Source organism: Tiliqua scincoides, chromosome 14 (genome assembly GCF_035046505.1).
Source record: "Tiliqua scincoides isolate rTilSci1 chromosome 14, rTilSci1.hap2, whole genome shotgun sequence".
Taxonomy (NCBI): Eukaryota; Metazoa; Chordata; class Lepidosauria; order Squamata; family Scincidae; genus Tiliqua; species Tiliqua scincoides.
This window is the reverse complement of record NC_089834.1, coordinates 3869065-3888510: the sequence shown is the minus strand read 5'-3', so window position 1 is coordinate 3888510 and position 19446 is coordinate 3869065. Positions and strand designations below refer to the sequence as shown.

Genomic DNA, 19446 nt, shown 5'->3' with positions numbered 1-19446 from the left:
ACAGCCAAGTTGAAATGCACCAACATCAATGCAAACCACTGGAAGGCAGCTTCACATCACCAGGCATGCCAGTTGGTCCCAACCACTTGGCCACAGGCCCGACTGGTTAGGTTTGGTGTCACTAGTGCTAAGAACAAGGCCAAACTCCAGGCTCCAGATATAAGCAAGGAAGGAATTCAGGCAGAAAGCAAGAGCACAGTCCAGTGCACTGGAACTGCAGGGCCAAACACCTGGAGACGGAACTGAAACAGTCTTGATGACCAAGCATAACACAGTCACTTTTATGGCTGCAAAGAAGGCCTATGCAATTTTAGCCAGCATTAGAAGAACCATAGCTTCCAAGCTGCAAGAACTTGTGGTTCCACTTTACTCTCCATTGTTCACCTGGAGGACTGTGTCCAATTCTGGGCACCTCACATTCAGAAACTTGCAGCCAAACTAAGCAAGTTCAGAGAAGTGTGATGAGGATGATCACAGGAGGAGGGCTGGAGAACAAGCCCTACCAGGAAAGGCTGAAGGACCTTGTTATGTTTAGCCTGGGGAAGAGGCGATATGACAGAGCTCTTCAGTATCTGAAGACAAAACAAATTTGTTCTCAGCTGTCTCTGACAGTAGATCTAAATCCAGTGGGTACAAACTGCAAAACAGGAGATTCTGGCTGGACGTCAGGAAGAAATTCTTGAAGGGTCAGGGTCATTCAGCCATGGAACAACTTGCAAAGGGAGATGGTGGATTGGATTCCTCCTCAATGGAAATCTTCAAGTAGAGGTTCAACAAGTACCTGCTGGAGATGCTCTAGAAGGATTGGACTAGAGTGACCTTGGTGCTGGACTAGATGACCTTGTAGATCCCTTCCAACTTGAGGATTCTATGAGACCAATGCCAGGCACAGGTGGCTTCCCTCGCCCAAATCCAGGAGAGGCAGGGTCTTCCAGGACTTGCGTTAGGGCCACCTAAATACAGCTTTTCCATTCAGTACACGAAGCATTCAGTTCACCCTCATCTTTTCTTAGTTCTATGGCTGACGGAGCAGCTGCCAAAAATAGCCAGAATTCGGGGGACTGATGCGATGTAGGAAGTAAACAATCGACAGCTGAGCCAATGAGCTGTCTGGAGAGTCTGGGCTGTAGGCCAACTGGAGTCTAACAAAAGTTGGGGAAACTCTGGACAGGCAGGCAGGCTCATTCTCCAGCTAAAAATCATTGTGCGATGGATGCCTTCACTGATGCAGTTTGGATATTGCTCCATGATGAGAATGTACATGATCTCAAGTCCATCAGTCAGTTCTATATTTGGAGCACCTCAGGCCTAAGTGAGGTTAAGTTAAGCTGCCTCCGGTTCCCCAGTACCACATCTTGAAGGGGTACCAACCCACACCCCTGACAGTATCCAGGAGACCTTCTACAGCACGGAGAGGGCACGCCCATTCTGTCTGAACCTCGGAAGGACTGCTGGGGGGGCCTTAGAAAGGCAGTTCTGATTTTCACAAAAAAATTGAGGTGTTCAACAGGCCTTCTGAGGTCCAGCGAGGCTGCAGACCACCTCCCAGATGCCCCCCTAGATGTGTGTGTTCTGGGCCTCTGGAGGGTGTTAAAAAGGTTTGTGCAAGATCCCTTAACTACACCACTGACTGGAAGCAATTGCAGGAAGATGCAGGCCTTCATCTCTTGCTTGGGGGCTTCCCAGAGGTACCTGGTTGGTCCCTGAGGGACAGAGGGGGCTGGTTGGGATGGGCTTTCGGCTGGGCCCAAGTCATTCTCACCAAACGGGAGCAAGAATGACTGTGTCCCATGCTACAAACCAGAGTGGTCTTAGTCACAACAGTGAATCCAACAAATTTAACAGAGACAAAGATTTTAGGCTGCAATCCTATGCCTGGGGGCAAGGCTCCGTTGAACACAGAACCCATATCTACTCAGAAGCGAGTAGATATGGACAGGCTTGCACTGTTGCTTCCATGTGCAAAAGCATCCATAGAAACAGTCAGGAACAGATGGGTTCAGGCTGGGCACCCTCAGGGTTCTAAAGAGCAGTCCCAGGTGGTGAGATTAGAGGGTTCTCTGGGTTGCAGTGCATCCTTTAGGGAAACTCTGCCCTCCCTTCCACAGCCTTTTGGTTTCCCAACCTAGAAAGATAATAAAGCAGCATTCCTCAAACTGCAGGTCAAGACCTGATTTCTGGTGGGTACCGCAGAGCCTCCAATATAAACACAGGTAATGGCAAGATCAGAAAGCTAATTGCCTCAAGCCCTGAAGCTATTCAAGAATCAGTTGATTTTTTTTCAGCTATTGATTTGATCAGCTGTTCAAAAATCACGAGCTCCTGCAGTTTGCAAGAGAGCTGCTAATTGCCCTGCAAACAGCTGAACTCCTGCAGTTTGCAAGCTTGAGTAAATATAGGGAGATAAATGTTTGAGTGCCTTTTTTCTCCCAGTGTGTTCATCTCCCCAAGTCCGTCAGTGACAGGCAGTGGGGGCAGGTGAAGTCTACACCACATCACTAAGCCCCTCAAACCTTAAGGCTATTCACGAGGACTGCCTCATTATGAGAAATGGATTGCATTTCTTTTTGCAAATAAATAAATAACTTTTCAATAAATAAAAATATTATTTCTTTCTAGATCACTTTTTTTTTTTTTAAGTCTCATAAAGCTAGGTGGGTTCTGATAGAGTGTCATTTTAGAAAGTGGGTCCTGGTGCTAAAAAGTTTGAGAACCACTGCTACAATGTTTCTTGGTCAGACTGGGTCTTTGCTTGGTAGGAGTCCCAACCACACCTGGCAGAACAACCTAGGCCCAGCCCCCAACACCATCCTTGCCCTGCAGCTGCCCAAGGCTTGGCAGAAAAGGGACACTTCGTGAACCTGCTCAGTGGAGAGTCTAATGCTGAGAGTCTAGAGCTTCTGCAGGCACAGCCCATAATGTCCAAGAAGACACTCACCTTTTCACCAGGCTGAGTTCTTGAAGCGGCTTGGAATTTCCATTGCTTCTCATTATGCATGGGTTATTTGCCAAAACCAGTAATTAAATTCCGTTTGGGTGCTATTAAAAAGAGGTCTGCTTTATCAAGCAGCAGTTTTCCCACTTGCTTCGTCTTAGAGAAAGCCACGGAGAAGACCAACACCCTGCAGCATGGATGCCAGATCCTTCTCAAAAGGAAAGGACTGGGGCTGCCTGCACAGGATGGAAAGACTCCACCATGCAGCCTGGGGCCATGACATCCGGTGCAAATGTGACTGAGCTCAATGCCACAGGCATGAATGTCTCATGCCGTAATTATGTCATGGGATTAGGACAGCAATGCTTTCATCACGATGAACACATGAGCAACTTGTTTTTTTTTGTAACATGTTTGTAAAGAAAAACATGACAAACTTATCTCAAGTTTTAGGATTGGCTACCTCAGTAGTTCCCAAAACTTTTAGCACCAGGACCCACTTTTTAAAATGAGACTCTCAGGACCCACCTCGCTTTACGATACTTTAAAAAAATGTTTCACTTTACCAGCTGCTCAAGACTCTGTTTTTACTTTTAACACCATACCTTTTTACTATGGTGAGGGAACCACAATCTAGAGTATTTGTTGAACTTCATCAGATCAGGGCCATTCTTGTAACCTTTTGGTCTCCCTCACCTGGCCTTTGACAGGAGCCAAGCCACACTCACCTACTCTAAACATACATGAGCGGCTCAGTTTCGCTTTCCATAGGGTTCAATATATTTTCTTTAAGAACATCCCTGCTGGATCAGGCTCAGGGCCCATGTAGTCCAGCTTCCTGTATCTCACAGCGGCCCACCAGATGTCTCGGGGAGCATACACAAGACCTCAAGATACATCTAGCATTCTATTTATGCTCACACACCCCCAGTGAAAATACCAGATCGCAACTGGGTTTAATTTGTGCTACTTTATTAAACACAGTGACCAACTTTAATGCATGAAACCTACTGAATATACCTTCCCTCCCTCGCCAGTCTGGGGTAGCTGAAAAAACTGCCATCCACTGCCAATTCAGATGACAGAAAAATAATCCCTATCTGGCCCTCATAATGAGTGACCAGCTAATTTCAGACTGTACATGGCTTGTAATCTGTGATGGAGTTTTACTCCAGTAATCTGTCCAATCCTGTTTTAAAGGCATTTAGGCTGGACGCCATCACCACATCCTGTGGCAAGGAGTTCCACAGATGCGTAATTAGTACAAAAATATTTTCTCTTGTCTGTTCTAACTCTCCCAACACTCAATTTTAGTGGATGTTCCCTGGTTTTGGTGTTATGTGAGAGTGTAAAGAACATCTCTCTATCCACTCTGTCCATCCCCTGCATAATTTTGTATGTCTCAGTCATGTCCCCCCTCAGGCACCTCTTTTCTAGACTGAAAAACCTCAGGCACTGCAGACTTTCCTCATAAGGGAGGTGTCCCAGCCCACTAATCATTTTGGTCGCTGTCTTCTGCACCGTTTCTAGTTCCACTATATCCTTTTTAAGATGTGGGGACCAGAACTGAACACAATACTCTAGGTGCAGCCATACCATCAATTTGTACAATGGCATTGTAATATTAGCTGTTTTATTCTCAATCCCCCTTTTAATGATCCCTAGCATGGAATTGGCCTTGACAATTTTCTTTGTCAGCTTTAGGGTTGGGGAGGGAGGACTTCCTTCTTAATAGTGGCCTGCCATTTAGATGATGTTGCATTCCCTTCAGACTGCCCTTCAACATGGACCAAGGCATGTTTGCCTACTTAGGAACATGTTTCAGTTTCCATAAGGCTCAATACATTTTCCCTGTCAGTTTTGCAACCCACCAAAAATTGGGTTGTGACATGCTGGTCCTGACCCACAGTTTGGGAACTGCTGGGCTAGAAAGATGCCATTGATTAACTGGGCAGCCAGTCCTTCTACTTCGAGAATGCATAAATAGATGAATCATCCAGCAGGGCAATGCTGAGTAATTGGGGAGCAGCACAAATCCATTCCTCTGGGGTGAATGGTGCTTCCTTGATCATAGCCTTGGCTCAAGACTGCAGCTGGAATCTCATCTGATTAAGCTGCTAAAATCTCTTTAATTGGGTAATAATAATAGGTGTGTTTGTTGTTATAAGGAACCTATTATATGCAGAGTAATGCCAGCAGAGAAGACAGGACCCAATGAACTTGCAGCTTAAATTGTGACTGCCTCTGTGTGTGGGGGGGTCCCCCCTCACACAACAATCCTGTGAGGTAGGTCAGACTGAGAGAAGGGAGACTCACTGGCTCACTCTTGGTGGTTAAGCAGGCACATGAACTTGGGTCCTGCTCCAAAGCTCTATCCCAGCATTTCACAGATTGTGGTTCAGGACCCAGCAGGTGGGTTGTGACCCGATATCTGAAGGGTCCCACAGAGCCTCCAATGAAAATGGAAAGATCAGATCAATAATTGCCTCAAGCCCTGAGGCTGTTCAACAATCAGGGAGCTGCCAAATGTCCTGCAAAGAGCTGAGCTCCTACAATATGCAAGCTTATGTAACTAAATAATAATAAATAATAATAATAATAATACAGGTATTTCTATACAGTCTTTCTTGGTCCTCAGATTTCTCCTTAGACTTTATTCAAGGCGGTTTACATGGGCAGGCAATTTAAATCCCCGTAGGGATTTTTACAATTTGAAAGAAGGTTTCTATCTTTCAAGAAACCACAACATTCAGATGTTTCTTTCTTGAACTGGTCGCACATTCTGGCCTCCATCCTCCCACGCTCAGAGCAGATGGAATAACTCGGCTCAGCTTGTCAGCTGCTTCAAGGTCGCACGGTGCCGGTGGCCTCGAACTGGCGACCTTTGGATGTTATCTTCAGGCAAATGGAGGCTCAACCCTCTAGACCAGACCTCCTGCCTAAAGGGAGATGCATGTTTGTGTGTGTTTTCTCTGGTGTGCTTTTTCCCCTCAAGTCTGTCTATGATAGGTCGTGGGGGCAGGTGAAGGCTGGGTCACAGAACTAAGGACCCAATCCTAAGCAGTGTGTGCTGGCTTACCACCAGCATGCATTGTCACAAGTGTGCCATATGGCACGTTTGTGAGACTTAGTGCCGGCCACATGCCAGAGCTAGCCCAGTGCCAATGGAACACTGGTGCTCTGCCACCCAGTGGTTGCATGGACTGCCAAGAAGCAGAGAGGTAGGTGGGGGTGTGGGGGAAGGCAGGGAGGAGGCGTTCCAGGGCGGGAGGTGGTAGGCGTACTGGGGGAGGGAGCGGGGTAGGAGGGAGGCGGGACTGGTGGAGCTCAGCTTCATTGGATCTGAGCTCTGTGTTGTGCTGCACGGCCTGACACAGAGGCTCCTGATTCTATGGCAGCTCAAGGACTGCTGCAGAATCGAGTAGTCCCATTGAGAGGCTACTTCCCTTACTCGGGTGAAGGAGCGAGTCCCTTCCCCCAAGGAGCCACTGGCTGCTTCCCTGTTGCGCACAGGATGCCACAGCAGCTGTTTCAGCACAGCTGGCAGTCCTGGCGCAACAGGCAGCTCAGGATTGGGCTGTGAGCCCCTCAAGCCTTGAGGTTATTCATTAGGGCTGCCTCATTACGTGAAATAGATTGAGGTTTTTTGCAAATGTTTGTAAATAAACAAAATATTATTTCTTTCTAGATCACTTTTTAAAAAAAAAGTCTTCCAAAGCTCGGTGGGTCCCGATAGAGGGTCATTTCAAAAAGTGGATTCTGGTGCTGAGGCTTTTGAGAACCATGGCTCTATCCACTATGCCACACCACATCTTGGGGCAATGGGAGCTGTTTGTAAGCACAGAGTACTTTTGGAGCCACTCTTTCTCCAAGCAAAACAAAACATCCAAATTCCTAGAGCCATTTTCCCAGGACACACCACCAATCCTACATAAAATGAAGCTGCAGGGGAGGTTTCAAGCTTTCCACAATCCGTATGCAACAGCTCAAGAGCACAGTTGTTGCTTTGGCCTAGTGTTGCATATGTCACCATCAAGCAGGCTCATATAAAGGGCACCGAATCACGCTAATTGCATGCAATTAATGTGCGACAATTACGCACAACTTTCTGGTTCCTGATCTCCTTCCCTCATGACTTTCATTGGCCAACTGACCACAACAGAGTCAACACCACAAAGATACAGCGAGAAAGTCTGGAGAAAGTAAAGGGTAAATCTGGAGCACACAGACTCCTTGTGCTTTTGAGTGGGGTGTGTTCTCTTTCTCTAGGCTGCACCCCACATGTGCACAAGCCTCAAGGATGAGAGCGGAGGTTGGGTAAGAAAGACCACAAATTTTAGCAATCAGACAGAAATCAAACTGCCAGAAGGCCTTGTCCCTTTTGTATCAGGTACTCACCGTGGAGAGGAATACTGCGTGGGAGACTGAAGGTTCTGTTCAATACGCCGGTAGTTGTGGATCTGTGTTGGGACTGGGATAGGCACCGACTGTCCGCATTTGCTGCCTGAGGAAAACTGGCTGGGCCTGCTGCAGAAAATGAGCAAAGAGCATCATTAAGATGGGCTGTTGCTCCCTGATTCTATTAGAAGCCAACCAGGTTGAGCCTGAAATGGGCATGGCGCCCTAAGGGGATGGACAGAGTGGGTGCAGAGGCTGGCACAGGAAATCTGCAAGGATCTTTGGAAGGACACTTTTGATTTGTGCCAGCAAACCGTAAGTTCCTTCCAGTCGTGCTCCAGGAGGTCTATCTGGTGAGGATACCTATCATTCTCTTTCCAAGGGGACAACAGGCCCCACCAATCCCATCAGCCATCTTCTTACCCTGATGGGCTAGGAGAAGTACTGTAAGGGGGTGAAGGAGATGGCGTTCTTCCTTGGCTTTCCAAGCCTGTTGAAGTCACCAAGGAGCTCCTGGGGAAAAAACAAGATGAAAAGCCCCCCCTGTTACTTCAATTAGAGAAGCGGAGGTGCCAAAACTTCAATAAACTCCATGTTTAAGTTAGACATTCAATGTAAGCATTGTCTTTCCTTACCCACTGCACATCAAGCTGTCCTGGATTGGTTTCCCCCCTGCAGCTTCTACAGCGATGTCACCTAGATTTCAAGAAGTTCATGGAAAGGTTACTTCCAAGTTCCTTAAGCAACAAAACACACACTCACCAGAATAATCCAGCCAAAGCTAAGTGAATGGGAGAGTTAAGCATATCAGAAGAGACATTACATCCTTCATGTGGAATGCCTCTATTTGGTGGGCCCTCTTTGTCTGTTGAATTGGAACCCATGGATTTGACTCCACACAAGTGCCCATGAGTGCTAGAGGGCTTCACCTGACCTCCCAGATGCAACCAGAAGCATCTTCTTGTTGTGCCCAGGATGCTTTCTGAGGTCCTGGGAGGCCTCCCAGAGGCCTTAGAAAGACAGTTTTGGATTTTGCCAAATCAGGAGTGCCTGTTAGAAGGTCCGACAGTGGATTTTATTATCCATGGATTTCGGTATCCATGGGGAATCCAGGAACAGACTCCCTGCAGATATCAAGGACCTATGCTCCCAGTGTGGAAGGGATTGTCACTCCCGAATTGGCCTTTTCAGCCACACTAGACGCTGTTCCAGAACCACCTTTCAGAGTGCAATACCATAGTCTTTCGAGACTGAAGGTTGCCAACAACAAATTGTAATTGATCAAGGAACACTTTGCTTACTTGCAAGAGAACTGGTGTCGTACAGCACCTAAGAGGCTGAGACGTAAATCAGGACTACCCTAGGGGTGGCCCTAGGCAACCACTTCCTCTCAGCCTCAGTCTTCCCCATCTGCAATATGGGGATATTACTCCTTGTTTACCTTCCAGAGCTATTGCAAGGAAATAGATCAAGATAATACATCTGAAGTGCTTTATGCACCCACAAAAGTACTCTACAAATGCTCAGTTTAATAACGGCAATACATATGCTTACTCAGCATACACAGGGTATCATTTGCATGGTACTTTCTGATCCAAGAAATATTTGGATTTGTGTGGTTTAGTATTTACATATCATAGCACTCAATTTTTCACATCTACCCGTTTCAAAATGCAAGGGGAATTTTATTTCAGTCCTCCCTAAAGAAAGAGAAGATTACCCAACATGCCCCAGCACCAATGTGTGTCCATGTCACAATCAAATTTGTGTGCCTAGCTCACAAAACAGCCCATATATTTGCCCAATGCCAAGTGCATCTGGTCCAAGCCACTTGTAGGCTTGATATCTGGCACTTATGTGGGTCAAAATCTTAAAATGCTCCTTCACCAGTTCCTAGAAGTATATTCTCATGGGAAGGAGAACCAAATAGATGTTGTTAAACTTCCAAGTAAGAGGTCCAGCATCCCTGGGATAGCCTCAGCAGAGCTGCCTGCAGGGCGACTGCCCCACTGAGGTGTCAGGCCCTTCTCTCTAGGAAACCAAGGTTCAAAAACAGGACTCCTATTTCCTTGCTGGAAACATGCTTCAACAGTCTTGGGAAGATGCTCCTTCTCGCAGCCAGACCAGTAGCATAACTAGGGGGGTACGGATCACACCGGGTGACACCCTCGGTGGGGAGGGGTGTATGAATTAACACTGGTGGCCACAATTTTGGAAAATTGGTATTTATAAATAATACCATGTTTATATCATTGGGAAGGAAATTTCATGCAGAATGTAATGAAACAAACTCTGTTGAATTATCTGTACTTTATCAAAAGTTATGACAAATTAACCAGCAAAAGAATAACACAACTGTCACAAAACTGGATTGCCTTCACTCAAAACTGACCCACGAGACTGATTGTTCCAAGAGCCAATGAGGTGTTATGATGGCACCGCAGGGAACCAGTCAGGTGTTAGTCTGCGTCAACTCTCATTTCCATGTCTCAAACCTAATCCTAGAACTCTCATTCAGTTGTGTGAGTGTCATCAAGTTGGCCACTGGCTTTTGTTGGTGACTGATTTGTTGGGTGACCCATGCTGTTATGTGTTAAAATTAAAAAAAAAAAAGAAGTGATTTGGGACAACACCAACGCTAGTGATGCCACTGCATTTAGGCTGAGCATACGCTATTGTCATTTGTTCTGTATGGTCTGGTTCAAGAGAGCAGTGGTGTCGCTAGGAGGGTGTGGGAGGTGCGGGCTGCACCGGGTGACACGCAACGGGGGTGACACACACTATGGGTATGACACGCTAAAATTGCTGTTTGAGGAGCAACCCCATCATGCCATATACCGTTGGATGAGGAATTTCCAGCAGAATGCAATGCAAAACCCCAGAGTGAAATAGCTCCTTTCCTTCAAACGTTATGGCTGAAAAACTGTAAAGAAAAAAATGCATGGAGCCCTATGGAAAGTAACACAGAGCCATATCGCGCATTTACTTGCGAGTAGGTGTACCTGCCTTAGTCCGTCAGAAAGGGCAGACTGAGAGAAATCCAACGACACCAGAATGGTCCCTATCCAATTAATGCAGTCGTCCCCCCCCCCAAAACACCCAAGAAGGAGGTCCCTCCCTCTCAGCTGTGAGTGTATTGAGCCCTATGGAAAGCGAAACTAAGCCACACAGTCGCATTTACTCATGAGTAGGCAGACATGCCTTGGCTTGTGGTCAGGCCAGGCAAATCGGAATGTGAGGACACCAGAATGGTCCCGATTCGATGGATCTGGAGCTCAACAAATGCTCCGGAAAGCAGTCTCCCCCCCCCCACTAAAAAGGACCAAAAAAGGAGCCTTGAACTGATAAGGGGAATGTTTTCTATTTTGGGTCTTTATCTTGATAAGCTTGAAATAGAAGAACTTAAAATGGGCACTGGGGAGGGCTGAAAATCTCACTGATTCTTTTTTTGGAGGGGGTTGTTATTGCAGGCAGACTACAGAGAAAATTCACTTGGTGGCTGGCTCCCCCATATTTAATTATTTCTTTTATTTTAATTTAATTATTTATAATTATTTATTTTAATTTGCTTGATGATGTCACTTCCGGCCATGACATCACTTCCAATGGGTCCTGGACAGATTGTCATTCTAAAAGGTGGGTCCTGGTGCTAAAAGTTTGAGAACTGCTGCAATAAGGTGTTCGTAAGTTGACACGGGGTGTGACACGGGGGGGGGGGGTGACTGACTCTACAAGTGTTCAAAATCACTAAAATCAGAGTTTGGAGGAATAATACCATCATGCTATATATCAATCAATGAGTAATTTCATGCAGAATGTAATGAAACAAACCACATTGACATATCTGTATTATATCAAAAGGTACAGCCAAAAAACCAGTGGGGGCGGGGCGATGGTCATCACCATGCCCACCACCTGGGGTGCTGCCTCGCCCACTGCATGGGGTGCTGTGCAGGCCTCCCGAACCGGGTGACACGAATCCTAGTGACGCCACTGTGAGAGAGGTCCATTATGGCCGGGTGTGACACAACAAGCTCTCGCACCAGGTGACACAAACTCTAAAGACGCCTCTGAGCCAGACCACACAAGGATATTGCTGTTCTTGTCTCTGTGAACAAATGTGCACAATTTCCCCCTCCCCACACACACCGAAGTGCCACCCCACCTGCCTGGTCTTCTTTCTTCCCCAGAACCTGCTGCTTACTTGCAAACTGAGCAGGCACCATGACAAAATCGTCAGTGTCACAGGAGGAGTTCTTGCTGCTGCTACCAGCTGATTCTTTCGATCCATGCAAGAAGCCCGGAGACCCCTGGGTGGGAGAGGCCAGCGCCTTTTCCTGGAGATGCGGCAACTCTCCAAGGGACTGTTTGGAGGGAAGGGGAGAGACAGACTGAAATGCAAGCCTGCCACCACCTCTGCGTTAAGCCACACCAAAATACTCCACAGTCAAGGTACAAAATAACCACAAACAGCTATGACTGGAATAGGGAAGAATTTTGAAAATTACACACAAGAAGTCACATTGAACAGGATTCTCCCAAGAGGTGTGATGAGGAGTCTGCCTGAAGCGCCCTGGATTTCTATATACCCCAATTAGAACCAGATCCAATAGATACAAACTGCAAAAGAAGACACTCTGGCTGGACCAAGGAAGAAATTCTTGAAAGGGCAGTGGAACAGATTACCAAGGGTGGGGCTGGATTCTCCCTCACTGCAGATCTTCAGGCAGAGGCTGAGCAGGCACTTGCTATAGAAGCACCAGGAGGTTTTCATGCTACACGTAGGTGACTGCATTAGATGACTTTGTGGGTCCCTTCCAACTCTAGGATTCTATGATCTAGGATTCCGCATACAGGCCCTCTGTCCACATGGCTTATTCTGAACTTGGGCATTACAAATGGTCGGTCTGAGAAGCAGAACAGGCAAGAGGATAGTATGACTGCAGCAGAGGTCTGAGCACCAGCTATGTTGTGAGAAAAGGGGACATCACAATGCAGGCTATAAAAGCCGCCTTTCTCTTCTTTACTAGGTTTCCATCATTTTCACCATATAAATTCAGGAAGAAATTCATGATGGTCAGGGTGGTTCGGCAGTGGGGCAGATTGTTAAGAGGTGGTGGACTCTCCCTTGCTGGAAATCTTCAAGCAGAGGTTCAACAGGCACCAGTTGGAGATGCTCTAAGAGGATTTCATGCTATAGGCAGGGGGTTGGACTAGATGACCTTATGAATCACTTTCAACTCTAGGATGCTATAACTGGGATCATCCTTGGGGGGGGAATCATACATGGGGAGGAGAAAAATAAGTGTATCTGATGCCTTGAGGGCTGACGCAGCACCAGTGAAGCCGATTCCAACTTCAAGCCTGGACTTGCAAGAGCACGCCATCACCCTCTCGTCCACTTCACCTGCTACCCAAACCTCTCTTGGCATTTAAAAAAATGCCTCCAGCAAACAACTTTTCACTAAAGCCCTCTGAGAGCAGGCTTGCAGTACAGCAATTGGGTGTCATTAATATGTACATGTTAGGCCTAGGTGGGCAGTAGAAGCCTGAACCAAACTAAGTCAGTAATGGAGAAGTTGCTAGCAGTTGCTAGCTGCAAGAATGTGAGTAAATAAACAAAAAGATTGTTCTCTCTCCTTTGCTGGGCAGAAAGGACAGATAACAAGAATTACAACCCATTGGAATGTTAGGAGACAGAGAGGCACCTGATCAAGTGATGGAGCGCAGCTGTAGATCTCCAGTTGGGAGGGGTAAGAACTAGGAGGACTAGCAACCAGGCCTACTTCCAGAAGGTTCTGTCCTCAAAAGTTTCTGATTGGACAGTCTAAATAAGTATGAAGTCACCTCAGTACTATTAGCAGGAGGTCTGGTCTAGAGCGTAGAGTCTCCGTCTGCCTGAAGATAACATCCACAAGGTCGCCAGTTCGAGGCCACCGGCACCGTGCGACCTTGAAGCAGCTGACAAGCTGAAGCCGAGCTATTCCATCTGCTCTGAGCGTGGGAGGATGGAGGCCAGAATGTGAAGCCAGATCGGAATGAAACACCTGAATGTAGTGGTTCTTGAAAGAACCTTCTTTCAATTGTAAAAATCCTTATTTAATAAGGGATTTAAATAAGCCTGCCTATGTAAACCGCCTTGAATAAAGTCTTGAATAAAGACCAAGAAAGGCCTGTAATCACTGAGTAGGCTACATTCTGGCAAGATCCGCAGAGTAACTGATTGTTTCTGTCTTTTAAATAATTCATGTTTGTTTGTAAAATGTAATGTACGTTGTATCTGTGTGTACACATAGGTGTGCACATATACTTATATTTGTGTACTACTTAGATTTATACTCTCTACGATTTCTGTACAGAGTCCTCACCTATCAAATGTTTATGCCAATAAAGGTTTTGTTGACTGTTGACTGACTGACCAAGAAAGGCGGTATATAAATACCTATTATTATTATTATTATTATTATTATTAGCATGAGAAGTATAATAATGAGTGCCCAAGGGGTGTGTTTGGTTCCTTCTTGGACAGAGTTTTGGGTGCAACATCCTGGACGCGCTGTGAGCTCCATTGTCCACCATGGGCACCTGGCCTCATAGGTAGCCCTGGAGCTAAAAGATCTACAAGAGTAACTGAACCAGGTGAGAGATAGGGATTAACAGAGATAGCCAGCTAGCTTTATTAGTTTATTGCTGATATGTTTCCTAGATGTTTGTGCCTCTAGCATTTGCTGCCTTATGTAACCTTATGTACTTAATAAACTAAAATCTCTTTTACTAAGTTGTTTCATTGTCTGTTGGGGACAAAGGTTGAGAATCCTGCCTAGCTGTTCAGCAAGCTACCAAGTGCTCACAGAGGTCTAGTAACTTGAGGACTGAAGCTTTAATTGGAGAAAGCGCTCCAGGCTTTCTGGAGCCTAGAGGGTCTCAGTGTCCCTGGACTGAGGCACTGGCACATAAAGGGTGGTCAGGGGGGCCTTGAGGGTTTTAGGGTTCGAGAACCAAGAACTCTGAGCACCCCAAACCCCCCTAAGTTTGTGACACTGGGGAGAACAGCTTCTCTGTCTCAAGATTTGGTCTAGGAAAGCTTCGCTGTCAGCTCAGATCAAAATAGCTGAAGACAGAGGCTGCTTTGATAAGTTGGATCTCTGCAGATGGCTCCCACTGACTTGTGTCTGCATGGATTTCCCTTGCACAAAGGAGCTTGACTTGGTTGCACTAGAGATGCTTGGACAGAGAGCGGAGAATTGACTGAGAAGAGGCTCAGTCCAGGTCTTTCTGTAGATCCTTTCTTTGGCTATGAGATAGTGCAGCTGGTCTACAGGGCCCAATTAAAGGTTGAGAAGGTAGGGGAGATTTCAGTCTGCACTTGTGAGGTTTTCTTGCAAGAAATTCTCTGCTTACTTGACAGCAAACCTGGATGGATTCCTGTTTTCCTCAGGGTATACAAGACCCCAGAGAAGAGTCAAAGAGTGCGTAGCAAAAAAGAGAATACGAGCTCCTACCCTGGAGGATTTGAGGTCTATTATTTGGCCCTGCCAAGGCTCTGAGTTGGAGCACCAACATCAGAAGAGCCCCACTGGATCAGGCCAAAGGCCCATCTAGTCTAACTTCCTATATCTCAAGAGGCCCACCAGGTACCTCAGGGAGCCCGCAGGATAACAAGAGCCCTGCATCTTGTTGCCCACTCCCTTTCATCTGGCATTAAGAGACAGTCTACTTCTAAAACCAGGAAGTTGCATATACCCATCATCGCTTGCCACCTGTGATGGACTTTCCCTCCATCAATCTGGCCAATCTCCTTTTCAAGGCATCTAGGCTAGACATAATTATTATGTTCTGTGGCAAGGAGTTCCACAGCTCCTGAAAAGTAGGGAGTCCCAGGTAAGGAAGTGACTCTGCCCATCTAGGCCGATCATTGGCTCTCCTGGACAAGAAGAACTAGCAAGGATTAGCTGCCTAGGCTGAGGCGTCGGACAAAGACAACTTTACTTTGCACACAAGAGCCTGGAAGTGGGAGGGGAAGCACCAACAGCAGTGCCTTGTACTTACTGGAGGCGATACTAGATGGGATGTGGAAGAGCTGCTGGAGGAACTCCCAGAGCCTGAGCTGGGGTAGGAAGGCATTGGCACAGAAGCAGCTGGAAGAAGGAAAGGAAAAAGTAAAGTCAGATTTTAACAGCAGAATTACTGAGGCTCCCTTGGTTTTCTCACACCAGTGGACTGACTTCATAAGAACATAAGAGTCCTGCTGGATCAGGCCAAGGGCTCATCTAGTCCAGCTTCCCACATCTCGCAGTGACCCACCAGATGCCTCTGGGAGCACACAAGGCAACAAGATCTCTGTTGCCCACTCCCTGGCACCTGGAATACAGAGATAAGCCTACTTCTAAGACCAGAAGGTTGCATATACCCATCATGGCTTGTCACCTGTGATGGACTTTTCCTCCATCAATCTGTCCAATCTCTTTTTCAAGGCATCTAGGCCAGACGCCATCATCACGTCCTGTGGCAAGTGGTTCCACAGATTAATGACACCGTACTTCAGGAGTCAGGTGACATAATTCAGCAGAGGAAGGGGGAAATACATTGCAATTGTGGCTGTTTGTGGGGGTGGGCATCATTTTCTTGTTACAATTCCCAGTGCTTTGTTGTGGCTGGACTTCAGAGGACTTGAGTTCAAAGCCCCACTCACTCAGCCACAAGGTGGGTGAGTGAGTGGGCCAGTCAGGCTGCAATCCTATTCACACTTATCTGGAAGCAAGCCCCATTGAAGAGAATGAGACTTACTTCTGAGCAGACACGCCTAGGATTGCACTGTCATTCACTCTAGCCTCCCACCCCCCAATTGTTGGAAAGATAAGCCAGGAGGGCAATGAGTGTGGCTCTGAATTCTTTGGAGCAGTATTTCTCAAACTGTGGTTCAGGACCCACTAGGTGGGTTGTGAGCCAATTTCAGGTGGCTCCCCATTAATTTCCATATTTTATTTTTAATACATTAGATTTGATGCTACCATGGTATGACTGCATTTGGAGAAATGTTACTGATCTGTACTTTTAACAAGCTATTATGTACATTCTTTAACAATGATAGTCAATGGGACTTACTCCTGGGTAAGTGTGGGTAGGATTGCAGCCTAGGATTGTTAAAAATTTTCCTGCTTGATTATGTCACTTTCAGCTTCCAGTGGGTCAGATCCTGAGAGATTTCCAAAAAGTGGGTCCCAGTGCTAAAAGTGTGAGAACCACTGCTTTGGAGGATGTGTGGGTTAAAAACATGCAATAAACAACAGGAGAGGAGAGAGCAAGTGTGATTTTGATAGTGTTCCCAAGGATTAATAGACACCATCGCTAACTTTTCTGAGGCAGAGAATTGCATATAAACCCAAAGGTGTGACATGATAATTATTGTGCAATCCTCAACCTCTACTTGCTACCCCTTGAAAAAGGGGTGCCTGAGCTTCTGTATCTTCAAGCCAAGGGAGGTGTGGGGGGGGGGGTACAGTTTAATGGCTTATTATTAGAATGACCAAGGAGATGGTGCATACACACTGAATGCATTCTGATTAAAGCAAAAACCCCTTTAATTAATTCTTGTTTAACCCTTGGAGAGTACAATTAAGCAACTCAAGACTCAACACGTAGAAAGCAAGATGGCCACCGAATCTTCTTATATCTTACAAAAAGTTTCCATTGGTTATGATTCCATTGCCTACATTGCCCTAATAACATTGATGAAGGGAGGTATATTGGTTTATTAAAGAAATATATTTGTGGAACTTGGCCATAACTTTGTGCAAGAAAAGAACTACAGCTGGGAACAGCCGAAAGCGAGTATTAAGTGGGGTCTCTTCACTCCAGAAGCGACTTTGGGCCCAATCCTGTGCACTGGCTCACTGCTTATACACACTGTTCCTTAACGCAGGCCCAGCGCTGGAGCTAACCCAGTACGAGCCCACGCTGTACCAGCTCTGATACTGGGCCTGCATTCTGCCGTCCGGTGGGCACCTGGACCTCCTGGTGGCGGAGGGGTGAGTGGGGATGTAGGGGGAGGCGGCATTCTGGGGCGGGGGGAGGCAAGGGGAAGGTGGGCAGGGGGGAGGCATGGCAGGAGGAGGGAGCGGGTGGGAGGACAGTGAGCAGTGGTGTATGAAGACCATTTGGCACCCAGGGCCCATAAAATTTTGTCACTCTATAACAAAATTTAATAATAAAATTAAAATAATTATTTTTATTGCATCCAGGTTCACCATTCCCCAACAGATCAGACCTTCCCCCAACATGTTTCCCCCCTGCACAAAACAGCTTCCTCCACGTAACAGCCTCCCCAAACACATATCCAACAGCTTTTCTTCCACTCCACCTGAGACCACCCTCCTCCCCACATCCCAGTTCCACAATCACCAAATTGAGCACAAGCAGGCAGCTTGAGCATCTTTAAGCAGGAGAACGCTGTGTCCCAAGTGTTTTGCAGTCACTGGAGGAAGGCGCACTCTGCACATGCTCAGAGACAGATTAACCATTCCAACAGTTCAGAGCATACCATTACAATTTCCCCCTTGCACGAAACAGCATCCTCCACATAGCAGCCCCCTTTACCTCCACATTTGCTGGCTGGTTGGCTCCCCACCATCCCTTGATCAGGGCCGCCACTGGCTGGCTGAGTGCCCAATCCTAGACATGTCTACTCAGAAATAAGTCCCATAATAGTCAATGGGGCTTACTTGGAGGAAAGTGTGGGTAGGATGGCAGCCTGCTTGTGCTCTTGTGGCACCCCTGAAAGGGTCTCAGGGAGAAACCCTGTGGCCGAGGAAAGTCTCCCTGTGCTAAGCCAATGCGGTATGTGGTTCCCAGAGCTTATCTTTGGGGTGCTCTGGTGGGAAGTGTGCTTGGGAACTTCTGGAGGGCACCCACACTGCTCCTTGTCTCGCTCCTCCCCCCATTCTTTGCTGCGTCTTCAGCCAGAGCTACAGCGGCTGCACCTCCCACTGTTCAAAGAGAAGAGCGAGGAGCCCCAGTGGGAGGATGCAGCAGCAGAAGAGGCTCGCCTGGCCAAGTAGCCTGGCAGCCCAACCTTACGCATGTGTCTGCTTAAAAGTAAGCCCCATGATAGACAAAGGGGCTTACTCCCAGGAAAATGAGGGTAGGATTGCAGCCTCACTCATCTGCCCACCCTTACTCCCACAGTCTCTGGCTGGCTGGCTCCCCCCCCCCCCGGATCAGGGCCACCACTGGCTGGCTGGTTGCCCAATCCTCTGCATGCCTACTCAATAGTAAGCCCCAGAATAGTCAAAGGGGTTTAGTGCCAGGAAAGTGAGGGTAGGATTGCAGCCTCACTCACCTGCCCTCCCTGCTTCCCAGCCCAGAAAGCTGTCCTCCCCACACTACTCAACCCCCCATCCACATGGTTGTTCACTGTGGGCAGGTACCTGCGCTTCCACCTGAAGAACCGGCTCTAGTCTGTGGCATCCTCCACGCGCCTCTGGCTCCAGCTGGCTGGCTGGCTTGCCCCCCCTCCCAGAGGAAGCCGCTACTTGCTGCAGCGCCCTTGCTCCCCCAGCTCGCTCGCTTGCCCTCCTTCCTTCCTGCTCACCCTCCCAGAGGCTGGTCCACCCCCTCTCCATGCTAACTGTTCTGCCCACTCATGTTGCAGCCTGCTTGGATGCAAGCGCGTGCCACCACCACCAGACACACTGGTTTTGTGGCAGCCTCTGCACGGCTCCACCTCCACGCCCCCAGCTTCCTCCCCCCAGAGAGAGGGTGGGCACTGTTGTGCTGCCTGGGAACTCAGCTGCAGCCGCTCTCAGAAGTGGTACGCCTGCAACCAGTGCCCGCCGTGTTGGGGTGCAGGGGGCAACTTGCCACCCCCCATCATGGCACTCGAGGCCGACAGCCCCCTTGGTCCCCCCATCATGACGCTAGTGAGGATTCTGAACCCCATGTTGGACTGTGCAGTCCGACACAGGATTCTCCAATTCTGCAGCAGCCCCACGGCAGCCCCGCACACGCCAAGTAACTCAGGATTGGGCTGCCCACACCCTCACTTCCTTTTAATAACCGACTAATTGGTAACACACATTAACCAAATTGTTTGCAATCACTGTGGAGACAACACA

At 47.6% G+C, this 19446-nt stretch overlaps 1 protein-coding gene across 1 annotated transcript in view; it reads right to left on the bottom strand.

Annotated features, from left to right (window-relative positions):
- Positions 1–19446, bottom strand: part of ULK1 (unc-51 like autophagy activating kinase 1) — a 101822-nt gene that overhangs the window by 22446 nt on the left and 59930 nt on the right. The window contains exons 12-16 of the mRNA XM_066609648.1: positions 15383–15471; positions 11538–11697; positions 7969–8029; positions 7757–7846; positions 7334–7462 (exon numbers count right to left, since the gene is read on the bottom strand). Coding sequence (XP_066465745.1) covers positions 7334–7462; positions 7757–7846; positions 7969–8029; positions 11538–11697; positions 15383–15471 — 529 coding nt within the window. The remainder of the gene's footprint in view (positions 1–7333; positions 7463–7756; positions 7847–7968; positions 8030–11537; positions 11698–15382; positions 15472–19446) is intronic.